The 17928-nt window shown below is 26.6% G+C and overlaps 1 protein-coding gene across 1 annotated transcript in view; it reads left to right on the top strand.

The window, feature by feature from the left end:
- Window positions 1–332: 332 nt before the first annotated feature.
- LOC107447938 (nose resistant to fluoxetine protein 6) overlaps window positions 333–17928 on the top strand; it is a 55355-nt gene continuing 37759 nt past the window's right edge. The window contains exon 1 of the mRNA XM_087151801.1: window positions 333–948. Within this exon, the coding sequence (XP_087007927.1) occupies window positions 489–948 (460 nt within the window). The 5' untranslated portion in view covers window positions 333–488. The remainder of the gene's footprint in view (window positions 949–17928) is intronic.

Here is a 17928-nt window from a genome sequence, read left to right as displayed (position 1 = left end):
TTTCAACCTTTGGCGATATACTACTTCTTCAATAAACCTGAGTTCAGGAAGAAAAATGTCCGAAGGGGAACAGCGGACAGTTTTCACTTCGAAAAACTACCACTGGTTTCGTTTTCAATTTCAAATGTTTTATCCACTGGCAAGCAACGATTCGGATAACTTAGCAGTTTTCGGTTAAAATTATAAAATTTTATATTCGCTCATCATTTTATTAATTTTTTTTAATTTTATGCTAAATTATAGTTAATATTATAATTTTATTAAAAATATTCCTCCATTTTTTAAATTTATTCTATTTATAAATAACTTTAAAAAGACTATTTTTCAGAATTTCAGTTTTAGGATGATTTAACGAACTATAATTTTTTTTAACTTTAAGAAGAATATAATCATTTTCATATATAATATTTTAAAATCATTAGTTTAAAAACACATGCTGTAGGACATTTCGATATTTTTGAAATATTGAATTTGCACACAAAACCAAAATGGGTGCTTTCGTGGTTTATTTCATTGGAACAATTCTGTTGTCCCAACACACAATGTGCGCAGATCTTTCTTTGGATTCAGAGGAATCATCAGCCATAGCTGCACCACTCAGGCTTAGCCCCCATGTTGAAGCTTCTGCTTTCAAACCGGACAACAAGACAATCACTAGTACGACAAACCGGAGAACTCAGGGTAGATCTTGGAATCCGCAACCTAGGACAACAACAACAGAAGCTTCTGTGATCAAAACATTCAATAATATGTCTGAAACTGAAATGGTGCATCAGGCGTGGCAAAAGTTTGAGAAGTCAGCAAAGAAACTTATTGATGGGCACATGAAAAAGGCTCTTCCTATGTTCTTGAGAATGAGTTCCGATGCTAATCTATCGGGAGAATGCCAGAAAAGTATATTGGCCCTGGTGCAAGGAGTTAGAGGAATGAAAAGTTGGGCTTATAGAAGTAAGCATATTTCTTTTTTTCATTAAAAAATATTTTTTAAAATGAACATTGAAATTATTATTTATATTAAGAATATTTTGTGCAATGTAATGTGATAGAAATTTGTGAAAAAATGGATCTGTTTGAAATAATTTTTTTATTTAAAGTGTTATTAGTATTACTATTTGCTTGAAAATGAACAGATAATCTAAAAATTATAGTTTTCAAACAATGTTCAATGCGCTCCGTGAAAATGCCAAAGTCATAAGAGTTAGGGCTTTTCTTTTAAACACTTATAATTTTCGAAACCTGCTCTTATGTTTATGTTTTATCAACAATCTATCACTTATTTAGTATTTCAAGTATTTTTTAGAAATTTTTTAGGAAAATTACCAGTGGTAAATAAGAGAAAAAATATATAAAAAAAGATATTATACATATATATATATATGCTAAACCAACACCGAATCCTATTATTTATATCAAAACCAATGTTTTAATCATAGCTATGCTGTAGATAGATTCTAAAATTTTTTTTATCTTCTAAAAGCATGGTAAATTGATAACATAAAAAATAAATAGTGTAATATTTAGATCAAAAAAGCATTAAAAATTTATTTGAGCTAAATTTCAAACTCTTTAGTTATTTTTTTGTGAAAAATCTGTGTCCTTTGAAAGGAAAGCAAAACTTTTACTGTCAACCAAATCCGATTGAAGAAACCAAATTTATCAAAAATCCAGATAATACCTCGTACTCTATTCTCAAAAGAATTGAATTCCAATCACTCCGTTCTACTTATCCTCCGATTTTCCACTCCCATTTCTAGTAAGTACTATATCAAACGTTTAATAACATCACAATTCGATACATGTTGTATGAATTCTGGGTCTTGGAGACCATCAATGAGGTCAAATGGGTAAATTTCAAATATATGAAAAATGTGTTTCGTTCACTATTCTTTAAAAAAATAAATAAATTGATAGAAACAAGTAAAATAAAATAAATCTGAGGATGAATGGATTGTTCCAAAAAATCATGTATGTATATATATATATATATATATATATATATATATATATATATATATATATATATATATATATATATATATATATATATATATATATGGGTCATTCTCACAAAAACAATCATTTTCATGTCCCCAGTATATTTTATGTTTGTTTTACAACTTACGAAAAAAATTTTTTCAGGGAAAGTGTCCTTCAGAATGCAAGCTAACAAAAGAATAAAAATAAAATTATCAATTTTTATTTTTTATTAATTTTAGGTAATAAAAATATACCAATATGTCATTCCCTCACTTGTCCCCACTGCTGATTTAAAAAAAGAAAAAAATTGTTTCTGAAATAAAATTTTTTTTTTTACAAATTTGTGTTTTTTATTTGAGAATATTGAAATATAGAATTCAGAAAATAAATTTTAAATTTAATTTCTGATAAAAATATTAACACAGCACTATTTTAAACTTTGTCCCCAGTGTTTCGCGTCATTCCCTCACAACAATGTTCTTATCACCTGCAATCATCTTAGAATAAAAATATTTTAATAAAAACTTCAGAAGTTAACAACAGGCATCATAGAACAAAATTGCAGTATGTTTCCATCTTCAACTTAAAGAAGCTTTGCTGTGGAATAAATTTGAATGAATCAAACCAGGTAAGTAAAATTTTTTACATTTGTCATTCCCTCATGTCGTTTTTTAGAGTAAAATAAAATACAACTTCATCGAGAAAGTGGATAATTATATGTTGCTTTCTTGTATGAATATAATTGTATGTGATTGACTTCAGAAATTAATAAAGCCTAACTGTTATTTTTAAATTTTATTGAATTCGTCATTCCCTCACTAGTGTATAAAGTGAGGGAATGATTCAAGATGAGTATATTATAAAATTTTTTTTTGTTCAATCGTGCCAGCCAATTTTATTTCCCAAACCTGTAAAAACTATTAAATATATAAGACTAAATTATAATAAATATTAGATATACTTAGTATGTTATCATTTTCAAACTTTAGGTAGATGTTACTTAGATAAAAACATGTATTAAAATAAAATATCATTCCCTCACTATTAGTGTCAGTCCCTCACTTTTTAAATAGTGAAAATAATTAATTTACTTATTAATTAATTTGAAAAATAAATTAATAAATTAATAAATTGATTTATTAAACTAATTAATTTATTTATTAAATTAATTAATTATTTATTAATTATTATAAATTAATAATTATAAATTAATTATTTAAAAAATTAATGAATTTAAATATTAAGTATAATTTATAGGATATATACTTTCTTTATAATGCCATTACATATTTCTATTAATATAGAAAGTTTCAGAGCCTTTTATTCGCTTTACTTTTTTGGGATTTTATGAACTGAAAAATGACAGTTTTCGTGAGAATGACCCATATATATATATATATATATATATATATATATATATATATATATATATATATATATATATATATATATATATATATATATATATATATATATATATATATATATATATATATATATATATATATATATATATATATATATATATATATATATATATATATATATATATATATATATATATTTGCGGATAAATCGCGTGAGCTGATGAGCAGATAATATCTTTTTGTTGTTTTGTTTGTTTTCCGGTTAATAATTTTTTTTTTAATTTTTAAAATTTTTATATGAATTTTTAAAATATTTTTTCATTTTTGTCATTTCTTCTTCCTTAAAGAGAGTTTTTCATTTCTATTTTTTCCTTGCTTCTTATTGTATTTTTATCTTTTATCCAAGTTCCATGCACTTGCAGCTTGAGGGAAGTTAGTAAAACTTATTTACTGCAATTACATAGAACCCATGTAATAAAATAAAATCTATACGTCTATATCAAATTCAACAACATAATTTCTGCAATTTTTTTTGTTTCGAATGAAATTTAGTGTTCGCAGCAAAATTTATAGTCCTCAGTAATGTTTTTTTTTTTTTTTTTTTTTTTTTTTGCTTTTTAGCCTCACTTTATACAATCTTATAAGTCAATCTCATAAGGCTTAAATTTTATACACATTAAATATAGCTCAAGGGAATTATTTAATATTAAATTTCTTTGAATACTAATGGAAAAGAATAAATAAGGAAACAAATGATTTTTCATGATTAATATGATTACCTTAATTGAACTATCATCTTAACTTTATAACATGCAAACGTCTATTGCATAAATTCAATTTAAAATTTATTATTATTATTATTATGGAGAGTGGTAATAAATATAAAATTTTAATATGTTTTGAGATGATTGCAACAAATAAGAAACACCCCCTTCCACAAATGCCACTTAAAATCAATTATTTCTATTAATTTATTTTAAATATTGCAAAACTTTTTATTTGCTATAAAGGATTTTCAAAACATTTTTAAAGAATGTTAAGGTTTTTGCGTATTAAAATATTTTTTCATTAGTGATCGGATGCTTCGCATTGTAAGACTAAAAATATTACCTTCGATTTAACTTTATTTTTTTTTTTAAATATGTTTTTACATTGAAAGCTAAAAATTTTTAAAAATTAGAAAAAACTAATTTGATTAATATTTTTTATTTAATTTTATTAATTTTTCCAAATTATTTAATTTAATAATTTATTAATTTTTTTTATTCTTCCAAAATTCTGATAAGTTTCTTATAGAAGAGTTGAAGTGACCTTTACTTTAATAAAATATCCGTCAGAAGATATTTTTAACAACAAACCGTTATCCTGTAACTTTTTATTCTGTCAAACAAAAATGAGAAAAACATGGATTAAAATCTCCTTGTGGTCGTGCTAACCGTGAGATGCTTTCGTGATTTTCCTTTCCATGTAACGTACATAAATGCGGGTTAGTCAAATCATCAAAAATCCCCAGGCTAGTTTGTTCTAATGCTTGATCCAAGACCTTCCGCGTTTTTTGGATTAGGTTCAAAATTACAAGGCTATGGAGTTGAACACGTTATACGTAATGGGTATTGAATCTAATCCTCTTTGTAGAGGTTGTCATCCTGAAGAGAAGACTTCACGACATATACTTAATGATTGTGAGGTTTATTATGCTCAAAGATTTGAGCAGTTAGAGCAACATTGCATTATGGCCTGGGAGCTGCAGGACATTCCTGTCAGGTGTTTGCTGATTTTCATTTCAGCCATAAAGCCTTCTTGTTAATCATGATTTTGGTTTAGGTTTTGGGTACAATAAACCTCTGGTGGATGTGTCCTGCTCTTTGGAGCTGTCCAATCTCTAAGTCTAAGTCTTAGACACTGGGTTAATTTGAAGTCTTTAATTTGGATACAACTTATTCCTTCATCATAACAGTCTCAAATGCCTCTAATACTGTAAGACTTGAACCACAGCAGTATTCCTTCGAAATAAATCAGAATTACACGCAAATCACGGTATTCCTTTTAATTTAATGAATGGTTACTTCACTGAAAAAGAGTTTCGTTGTATAGTTGCCACCAGTTTCGATGTTGAGGTAAATTAAACACATTTTTAAGCACAGAGCTGTAGCTATCGTGCAAAATCTTATATGAAATCGACGAGACAGCAATTGTTTGAAAAGAATAATTGTGTATATATAAATAAAGAATGTGTTTGCTTTTAAAACGAAACTTTTTCAATGGACCCATAAATTATTTCTAATGCACCTGAAAATATGCGTTGGCGGAAAATAAAAAATCAAAAAATGAATAAATAAAAAAATCAAAAAATAAATAAATAAATAAATTAAATTATGAAAGTGAATAAAAAATGTGGCTACATGCGCAGAAAAAATTTTTAGTTAACCTGAACACTAAAAATTCTTTTAGTGTTCTTTTAGTGCTGCCATTACTTTTAACAACAGTTGACTAAAACGTTGTTTTCTTTTTAATAAGAAATATCTACTTTAAATCATAGTTAAATTAGGTTATTTTTTAATATAATATTAATATTCAACTATATGTGTCTTAACTACTGTGCCATTGTGACTGAAATCACAATAGTGTTCCATTGAAAGAATCAAATATTAAGCGTAAATCACAACAGTATTCTTTGCAATTTAAATAACGGTTTCTCTGTTTATCTGCCATTACTGTTATCTTAATTGCTATAAAAGAACATTTTACAAAAAATGCCTTTCTTTTTTTTGCGGGACCTAATTAATTTGTAATAAGATTAAAATAACTTATCAATGTATTATCGATGATATAATACGAAAATATACCTTCGTAATACTTCGTATAATACGGAAATATATATACGGAAATAATAGTTGTAATTGTAGTTTCTAAAAGTAATAGCAATAAAAGGGAGAAATTTGCAAAGGAAAAAGCACTCTAGCAATTGTCAACAGAAATGTGTTTTTCTATAATAAATATCTAGTTTAAAAAAAAAGTGTGCTTAAAATTCTTTTTTATTTTTTAATTTCCTATTACAATTTAAATTAAAATATTTCAAGAACAATGCAATAACTGGTTAAGAAATTAAAAATGTTTTTCATTTCAATTTATAATAATTATATTGTTCATAAATGTTCCATCAATCGCATAAATGTTCCATCAATCGTATAAATGTTACATCAATCTTCCATCAATCGCATTATCGATATACAATTAAAGACACAATTTGCGAACATTTCTTCTTTTAATTTTCAAATCACGTGTTAATATGAGTAAGAAATAGCCTAAAACATTACAGTTTTCGGCTTGATTCACGTGACCGGAACTCATATCAAAATGTTTAGACTTATTGAAACACGTGAAAGGGCTAAATGGAACAAATATTAGTCTGGCCAACCCCGAGGCATTTGCTTTTCCTCATCGTCTGAAAGTAGAATAATTGACAAACGAGTCGCCTATTCATTATTACAGGAAATGTTATTTAACATCTTATTCATCATTTTAAACATTTTAAAAGGTCTTTTTATGCAATTGTCATGGAAGTGAAAATGAAGAATTTATTGTTCAGTAACTTATTTAATTTTAATGCATTTTTATATTTAAATACTAACATATTTGCCGTATTTCTAAATTTCAACCAAAAATTTGAAGAAATTTGCTTTCCTATTTTTAAGGAAAGTACAAAATTTTGCTTTTACCCTTTGAACATGATAGAACACCGGTGTTCCTTTGATATATTTTTTTCTGACACTCTGTGTACAAGTAAAAATATATTTTAATATTTTTAATTATAAGAAATCAGTTTAATAGTTTTAAAAAAAATCTGCTAAGTTATTGGGATTATATTTGTACTAAAATAAAAAGTAAAAAAAAAAATTTTTTTTGTTAATTAAGACTATTTCAATGATAAATTGGCTCTTAGATCTCAGTATTATTGACTTTTAAATCTCTATATGATTGGCTCTTGTTTCTCAATTAATTGCAAATAAGTGCTAATTTGAAAAAATGTTGTCGGAAGTGCGCCACGATTAAAAGATTTTACCTTAAACGCAGAAAAAGACACTTTTTTTAAGCTGCTTTCAGTACCATAAATTGTTAAAATGCTAAATATAATATTTTTCACTTATTTTGACCTAACTTAATGCAGAATGATGAAAAAAAAAATCTGAAAAATATGTTAAATAAAAATTCTGCTTCAAAGATTTAACCTATTTTCGGTCGAAGAAACGCAAAAGCGCCATTTCAATAAATATGTTTTCATTAACTTTGGGGCTTATATTTTTCACTAATATTATTTCTCTGCTGATTTCAAGGGTTTTGAAGACAGCTATAAAATGTTAGTAATTTAATTGGCATAAATGCTTTCTATAGAAAAAATTTTTAAACTATGCTAATAACTTTAGTCAGTTATTAACGAATTCAACTCTTTGAAAATATACAATTATTTAATATATATATATATATATATATATATATATATATATATATATATATATATATATATATATATATATATATATATATATAAATATATATATATATATATATATATATATATATATATATATATATATATATATATATATACTTTTTTTTGACTAAATTTTGGCTTTAGTGGACAGCTACGGGCAAATCTATTTCGCGCAAAACTCAAATGTTGAAGGGTTATGTAATAAATACAAAATATACTAATATAGGTATAAAATATTATATTGATGTATTTGGTCGTTATTAAAACTGCTCCAATACAAACAATTTTAACACTAGAAAGAATGAAAATTAGTTTATATAACCCAAAAGCAGTCAGAATGACAGGATTGTAAAAGAATAAATAATGCGTGAGGAAATTTGTTTAAAATTAATTTTTAATACATTTTACATTATTTATAGTTATATGTTATTAGTAAATATTAACAATTAAAAAATTATATGTTGTACAAAATTCTGAGAAATTGTGTCATTGTTTTTCGAATTGAATTTAGAAATAGTCAAAATTAGTTAGTGTTAATAACGGTACTTTGGAAATAAGTATTTCAAGGCCCCTCGAAAGGGATAGTTATCAGAAAAATTTACTTAATAGAGGTAAATTTTGACTATCATGAGTTGGTCGCAAACAATAGCATCTTTTTGTTAACTTTGTTTATAAAGTTAATGAAATTTTTAAATTGACGAGTATGTCATTCAGCTTAACTAATTCATTTTTTTAGCAACACATTGTTTCAACATAGGGGATAAAGTTAAAATCTAATCTAATATATTCTTTTGTTAAGTTCTTTTTTCCATAAAATAATATACAAACATATTGCTCAATAATGAAACTATATAAAAAAAAACTGCAATATACGATGGAAATTTTCTTTAAAAAAAACGTTGCGCATTTATTTTTATTTACTAATTTAACTGACAAAATTTTGAAACATCTTTATTGTACAAGGGTTTTTAACTTGCGCTCCTTTATCTTTTGTCGCAAATAGAATAATTTTAATTCATTTTCTGCTATTTCGCAATAAATAAAACGATTGTTTAACGATACAAACACACTACCAAGTTCCCATGTTATACAGTTGAAATGAAGAAATTTCATTTGATATGTTTGAGTTAAGAGATTTCCGGATTCTTTGGAAACCCTCTGAGAAAAAGCGATTAAAATGACCCTTTGGCACAGTTTCCACGTAGTATTTATCACGCGTTTCTTAACTACCGAACGAGCTAGAAAATTCTTAAACAATACTTTCCCCTAAGGAAAGTAAGATGAAATGATTATGGGTTTCTTGATTTAATTTTGGTCTTTTAAAAGCCTACAAATATTAATCAAAATGTTTCGTCAGAAATGATTTTTATCGAAGTAAAAGTTCAAATATTTTTCATTATGAAAAATGTATTTCGAATTAAATTTGATAGGATAAAATTTTCTTTATTGAAATATAGTTTTAAAAGATACTTTCTTTAATTTTAAAAATGGAACAATATTGAAAATAAGCTAGGGAGCTTCATAAAATAATAATAATAATAAAATCAAAATCCATAAATTTTTTTTTGCTTCATGAAAATGTTTAATATCATAATTAAATTCTGCGTAATTCATTTATTTTTTGTGATTTAGGGATAGGTTTTGTGCGTCCCAGAAAAAATAGCTTCATTATGGATTATTAAACTTTTTTATCATGAATTTGCCGTGAGTAATAGCATCATTCCAAATTATACTAGCTTTATTTAATCTTTATTATGATGGGATGAAACGTGTTTTGCCTAATCTAATAACATAAAGGCATTGGAAAGGTAAAATAATAATAATAATAATAACTAAAAAAGATTGGAATTAATTGTGTTGGTATAGGCTTTTCAGTTTTGTGTCCAAGTTTATTGTGTTGTTCAGTACTGAGTTTTACATAAAAAATTTCCTTTGCTAATTTCGATTGTTTACTGTTATAAGATGGTTTTAGTTAAACCATTCTTCATGTTTACATATTTTTAGTAGAACCCAACTCACCATTTTTATAATTATATTACTAAAGCTGTATAAAAAGTAAGAGTAGTTTAGAACTTTTGTACGCACCCTATATAATGAGATTCAGGAATTTGATGACCTGAAAAATTTCCAATGTTAAAAAAATAATGTACCAAATGTTGAAAAAATAAAAAATAAAACAAACAATAAACCTATAAACCTATGTACTCTAAAGAATTCTGGATCAATTTACTGTAAAAAGTACCGGCACTCAGGCTGGCGTTACTTTTTACAGTAAAACAGTAAAAGCCATCTTTACCGGAACAAATATTACGGAATAAAAAATGACATACTGCAATTTTAAAAGAAAATTACAGAATTTATACATACATATATATATATATATATATATATATATATATATATATATATATATATATATATATATATATATATATATATATATATATATATATATATATATATATAGGGTAAACTAACCAGTGAAGGAACACAAAATTGCCCAGTAAAGGAACACTTAATTTTGGTTATTTTTTAATGCTCTTTATGAAATTATTAGTCATACAAATATATAAAAACAAGACTATTTATGAAATTATAACATACAAGTACTTGTAAAATGCTAACTTTTTTCTATAATCATGAACTAGAAATTAAAGTGATGTTAAATACAAAAAAAAAAATCATTCTTTCTTATAATTTGACAGTCAAATCTAAATCATTGTGTCATCCGATGCTGTTTATTATCATAATTATTTTACTACCTTTTTGTTTACTCTTTTTCCTCTTATTTCTTGAAGCTTTTTTTCTTTCTTAAGTATTTTTTATTTCTTTTTCTTCTCCATATTTTTTTGTTTTGACGTTTTTTTAGATCTTTCAGCCTCTTGAAATTTTTGTCATTTCTCTGAAGTTAGTGCAAAAGGTAATTTATTCGTTTTCCTTCTTATTTGACCTTTCTTTTTATCATCAATATTTGGCCAATGTAAATGGTTCTTCCAACATTTCTAGAATGCGTTTCTCAAAAATAGACGGGGGAAAGGTGTCCTGAAGTTTGAGGAAAATCCATCTCTTGTGCAGCTCTAGTGCGACGTAAATTAACAACAACAACAACAACGACTCATTGCAAAATGTTTCTTTTTTTTCATAGTAAATAAAGAGTTTTGAGTTGATAGTACTTAGTATTATTATTATCCCAATAATCACAAGGTGAAAATTTTTTGACGGCACGTCTATGACCTCATTAAAATTTTTTTTGAAGAAAATGGCACGTTGGTGCATAAAGGTTCGCCACCCTTGATCTAGAGTATCTTTAGAAGTACTGATTTTACTTATAGAATCATTTCTTTTTTCAACTAAGAGAAGATCAGCATGAGGACTCATTTCAAATTCGATATCTAAGATGCATTCATTATCAATACTAGCTTCAGCTCCTAAGTTTGACTTAACCAAGTGGTCTTCTTTTAATACGTACTTCTTCCAAATTGAAAAAAGTACAGGCTCTTGGACATTTTCGATATTAGACTCTTCAGTCAACGCTGTGTTAAAAATTTGCAACATATCTTGCGGGATTTCTCTCTCAAACTTCTGAAGAAATTGAGTATCGTTTCTGTTTAACTCTGTTTTTTGCTGAGGAGCTTGCTTCTAAATTCTAACATAATAAAGTAGTTTTTATAAATTATATAATCACGTTGCTATCCTATAATGATAGCTTATTAGGAGTTCTTGGTGCAAACGCCAGCGAAAAAAATTTCTATTCAAATTTTTATGATTATATTTAATTAGTTTTCGATTTGTAAACACAGTTTATTAAGGTGCCTAACATTTGATGTAACTACACACCCTATTAATAAATATAAATTATAATTTTTTCATAAATTAAGCTATTAAATTAACATTTTGAACTGAAATTATTTCAGGAATTATTCATACAATTCTTAACAAAATTTCGGTTGTCCTCTATATAGCAGAATTGCTTATCCTAGAGTTATGTAAAATCACGTTTCACACAATACTGTTTATTCACTGGAAGTATTCCCAGTGAGGGAACATGCCTGCTTCTTCACTGGTTAGAAGTTGTTTTTTGTCTTTTAAAACAGAATTTTGATGTATAATATGACTGAAAGGACTAGAAAATTAAAAAATTTCTTTTATTTTCATTAACTGGGAAAAGAACCCAGTAAAGAAACACTTGTTCCTTCACTGGTTTTTCATCGTTTGGCGATCCAGTGAAGGAACATGCCTGTTCCTTCAATGGTTAGAAATTGTTTTTCGGCTTTTAAACAGAATTTTAATGTATAATATGACTAAAAGTACAAGAAAATAAAAATAAATTCCTTTATTTTCATTAACTGGGAAAAAAAACCAGTAAAGGAACACTTGTTCCTTCACTGGTTTTTCATTGTTAGGTGATCCAGTGAGTAAACACCCCCTTATCTCAATACTTGATTATGCTACGGTGCTTTAAAAAATAAAACGTAACTTCAATAACTATATTTTGAATTCTCTTTTTCACAGTAAGAAAAATAAGACTATTACTTGCAATTAATTCCACTCCAAACATATAAATACAAACATTCACCTTATAATTTTTTCAACGAAACAAAGTGTTGCAGAGATAATAGCAAATTCAAAAATTTTTCCAGAGAAGTCTATTTGACCAGGTAATCCAAAACATTGCTAGATGACTTCCTATTGTTTGGCAGTAAGCTATTGTTACCAACCAAGCTAAAGAAAAACTTTCAAATTCTTATTCTTGATCAATATACATGAAATGTTCCTTCACTGGTTGGATTACCCTATATATATATATATATATATATATATATATATATATATATATATATATATATATATATATATATATATATATATATATATATATATATATATATATATATATATATATATATATATATATTGTATATATATATATATATTGTATATATATATATATATATATATATATATATATATATATATATATATATATATATATATTGTATATATATATATATATATATATATTGTATATATATATATATATATATATATATATATATATATATATATATATATATATATATATATATATATATATATATATATATATATATATATATATATATATATATATATATATATATATATATATATATATATATATATATATATATATATATATATATATATATATATATAGGTTTAACCTATTTTCGTCCAAAAAAACGTAAAGGCACCATTTCAATAAATATTTTTTTAGTAACTTTGTGGCTTATATTTTTCCCTAGTATTATATCTTTGCTGTTGTCAAGGGTTCTGAAGATAGTTATAAAATAATAGTAATTTAATTGGAGTAAATGCTTTCTGTAGAAAATTTTTTTAAACTATGCTAGTTTCTTAACTTTAGTCAGTTATTAACAAATTCAACTTTTTTAAAATCTCCTTTTCGCGGAACCCCGATGTCATAATTAAGGCCGTTCGCTCGCTCGATCGGGAGAAAAGCAACCCCCATGTTATTCTATGGACAGTTCAGTACTGCATAAAATCGTCAATTTTCAAGATAATAACGTTCTGTTTTTTGGAAACGAAAGAAAATAAAAATATCTTTATTATGCTGTCTGGAATTAAATTAAAAATTTTTTTTACTATTTTTTAAATTCGAAAAACTCATTCCAACTTCCAACAGTTTTTATCCATAGTAGTTTTTCTCCCATCTAGTTTTTAAAAAGGGAAAATTAAGGTTAAATTCTTATCTTTCATTTAAAAAAAAAAGAATAGAATTATTTTTAAATTTGACCGAGAAAAATGGTACAAAGACATCACGAAATTGGAACTTTAAATCTAAGCTAACTGAGTTATTGTGCTGCCACCTACAATGAAGGCGTTGATTTACCTAATTATGCGAAGTGAAAAAAAAGCAACCCCCTTAGTCGGCTGGTCACTGATTGGTTTAAGGAATGGCGGTTCATTCGAAAAAAGTAGCCAAATTTTAGCCTCTCCTTACTGGTAGAATAAGTGATTTTCTTTACTTGTAAAAATTTCTCAATGTTTTGCGAATTTTATTTTGGAAAACGCTTTACGACTTTGATCTTTCCTTCGATTCTTAAAGTTCCGGAATAAAAGATAAGAATTAATATTATGGGTATGCATTGAAATCTGGTATTATACAAATGGAAAGACACTATACTTTATTATTATTATTTAGTCAGCAGTTAGTAACCCCTCACCGAGCCTCGATAGCGAACTAGGCAGCGCGTCCGTCTCATAATCAACGATCTCATCTCATAATCAATCCCCTGAATGAATGATTCTGTATTTCTTTCATTAAAATATAGAAATCAACAAATCGGAAAATTTGCAAAAGTTTTTAATAAATTATTTTTGAGTTATCGGTAAAAAAATTTCACAAATTTAAAAACATTAACTGTGAAATTTTCTGATTTACTCTCAAGAAATTTTATTTGAATTGAGTTTACAAAATATGCATTTACCCATACATTAAAAACAGGAATTCAGGGGAAAAGTTATATGAAGCTTTATTTGGAATAAATTGATTCTGCGATTTTTACAACTTTCAGATTATTAGCAAAATACAATTTTTTTTTTATTTCAAGGAATAGTAAACATTATTTTCTTCTGAAAAGTAAAAATATGTACTGTTATTAATTTTTTTATTATTCGCAATTCTTATAGCAAACTCACAAAAAGATTCAGAAAAAATATAAATTTTCTAATGGGAAATTGTGCTGATTATTTAATGGAATAATCTAATTTCGATGGAAAGAGAAATTACATTATTTAATAATTCTAAATTAAACTTTTGAAACTAGATACATGAATTTATATTCAGAAAATAACACATGATTTACCCCTTCAATAAATAATACATTTTCTTATAAATAATAAATAATACATTTGTTACCGGGGTAAAGTATAAAACACCGGCATTCCATAACATTGCATAGAATGCCAGTTTTTTTTTTTTTTTTTTTTTTTCCAAGCACGAAATATGAGAATTATTACATACTTTCCCTAGACACTATATGTAATAGCTACACATTCTATAGAATGACAAATGATATTTAGGCAAAGTAAGAAAAAAGATCCTGATAAGGCTATTCTGTAAATCACGCGCATTCCTCAATAATTTAAATGTTATTCGTAAAAAATAATGAGAGTGCCATTAAATAAATGTATTCAAGATGCGTAGAGAAATTGAAAGTTGGATAAAACAAAATTTATGCCTTGAAGAATCCATGCCATATGAAGGGAAACAAAATTTTCATATACAAATGAAGAAATTAAAATTAATCTACTTGCTCTGATATGGTAAGCTTCAAAGACGTTTGAATTACATTTCATTACATTCGAAACGAATCATAGACATATTTTATACTTTGCAGGTTTTTCATTACATTGAATGCTTAGAAAATGTGAGAAATAAGAGTCCTTTCAGGCACTGGCTAGTTTAGGTATAACAACGCCTTGACATTCCACAGAATGTTGACTTACAAACTTTGCCGGTAACATACGTATCAAAATGGAAGAGCCGTGGTTGTGTAGGGGATAGAGTGCTCTCCTCCAAATGAGGTTATTCGATTTCGAATCCAAGTGATAGTTGGTCATACGAAATCCGCCCACGGCTCACACCGAGCGCAATGCTAATAAAAAATCAGACGGATCATGGATCCGTTAGGACTATCCGTGGTAGGTTTTCGTGGTTTTCATGTCCACCTAACGCAAAGACGGGTTAGTTCTTTCAAAACGTTCTCCACGAAGGCAAATTTTCTCCCAATACTTGATTGAAGAGTTACTTTGTCTTCTGGATTGTGTTCAAAAATACAAGGCTACGGAGTTGGTAGTCATAAACTGGAAATTGGGTTGGCTGTTCAACGACAATTACTAAAAAAAAAAAAGAAGAAGTAAAAGAAGGGAGAGAAAAAATGGAAATATTGGAAACCGGTAAGAAAATCATTTCTTATTTTTAATCCATAAATATCAATATATTTTTGGACAGTTATAATAAAGATACGGGACAGTTTTTTTATCCGAAAAAAATAAATGTTGATGAATATTTTGTAATCACAAATAGTGAAATCTTATTTTATTCCTTACGATCTTAATTTTTTTCCTGACAGTTGCCAGTTTTTTTAAAGAAAATAATAAAATATAGTAAATCATTATTGATAAGATTTCGGAAATAAATAATTTATACTAATACAATTTCCAGCTGTATACAATCTTTATGTCCCCTCCCCATGTATTCGCATCTCGCCTCCCTCGCGCGTTTACTTTATATTTTCGAAACAGCGTAAACAGTATAAGAAACGAAAACTGAAAAGAAAACAAAGAAAAGAAAAAGGAAATAAGTTAAATAATGAATATAAGAAAAACAAGAAACTGTATCCATCTCTTCCTGTTACTATGGGGTATATGCATAAAACCGGTTTTTTTCTGGCTATTCAAATGTGTAGTTGTACTAGCAGGGACTAATATAGGGAAGAATACGATTTTTCAAAGCAAAGCCTACTAAAATGAGCAAAGCCTACTATGAACTAAGATGCCTCGCTTGCTTAGCTTTTATGTATAATAGAACTAAAATAAGACTTTCTGATGCATAATAAAACAACTTTTCAAAATATTAAAAAAATCAGATTGTTTTATAATAGAAGTTTAATTATTATTAGTATGTATACGATTGTTATTTCATATGATAATCAACGTTATTGACATGATTCACAAGCTTTTCGCTTATTGTTTTCGAATAAGGTATTCAAAAACATTATTCTTGGTTCCTAATTTTTTACCGGTCCCTCAAATCTCTAAAAGCATTAAACTTTATTAATATATATGAGAAAACGCATGACTTCAACACTTCAAAAGTTCTAAATAATTTTCTAAGTATTCCTTGAAAAATATGAAAAAATGCATTAGTAGTGGATTGTTTCGATTATTTAGACCGATTATTGTACATACATACATAATATATATATATATATATATATATATATATATATATATATATATATATATATATATATATATTCGTATAATGTATTTGTTTTATCGGAATCTTCCATAAAAAATGGAACCATATCTATCAGCAACTGAAATGTCGATAAACTAATACCCCTGCTTCGTTTTCTAATAACCGTTTAATTTCTAGCAAATCCTCTTTTTCATACAATAACTTTAAACTACCAAGGATTGCCAAATATTTTGATAACATATTCATATTTATAAGTATTGTGAGTACATTTCTTACAATAAAGATTTTAAATTTGAAGAAATTTTAAATGAGCATGCCGAAAATATTTGTATGCCATTTACTACGCTCAACGATTTGTTTTCAATTTATACAACAGACATTCAATACTTTTACAAGTAGTGAAGAATCGACTAATATTAAGTTAATCATGATAGATTAAATTAGATTGTAAATACGTATTTTAATAAGAAATTATACAGCAAATTTTTTATAAAATCAATGTTAGACTTATTTTAATTAATTATAACTTTTAAAGTCTCTTATCATTTCGAAGCTGATTAATCTAAAACAATAAACCAGAATTCAATGGAACTCCTGGATCCAGCATTGAAACAAACTAACCTTCGTAGCTTCTTTAAACTAATAACCGGCATTCACATTACATGGCGAAGAAAACCACAAAAATCTCCCACATTTCGCTCAACTGAAAATGGAATTCTAACCCTGATGGAATTCTAACTTCGTATCAACCAGTCACCTCTGAGCTCGAACCTGGGTCTCCAAATTGGAAAGCGTATGCCTTATCCCCTGGGCCTCCGTAGCTCTCTTTATAATTATTTTATTTAATTTTACAACCGGTGTTGAAAAGCCGACCTAGTTCTCAGTCTGCAACTATCATTCTTCAATTTAATAGTCTTGTAATTTTGAACCCAACCCAGAAGACAAGAGAACTCTTGGATCAAGCATTGGGAGAAACTAGTCTCCGTGAAAGGTGTTTTGATGGTACTAACTTACACTTGCTGTACATAGAGAGAAAAACCACGAAAACTTCTTACGGTTAGCTCAACTGCAAGGGGACTCTAACCCAGGGTCCGTCCACCACTGGA

This window comes from Parasteatoda tepidariorum, chromosome 9 (genome assembly GCF_982258835.1).
Source record: "Parasteatoda tepidariorum strain Cologne lab strain chromosome 9, Ptep-v5.0, whole genome shotgun sequence".
NCBI classification, from domain to species: domain Eukaryota; kingdom Metazoa; phylum Arthropoda; class Arachnida; order Araneae; family Theridiidae; genus Parasteatoda; species Parasteatoda tepidariorum.
This window is presented reverse-complemented; position numbering and strand designations above follow the sequence as displayed.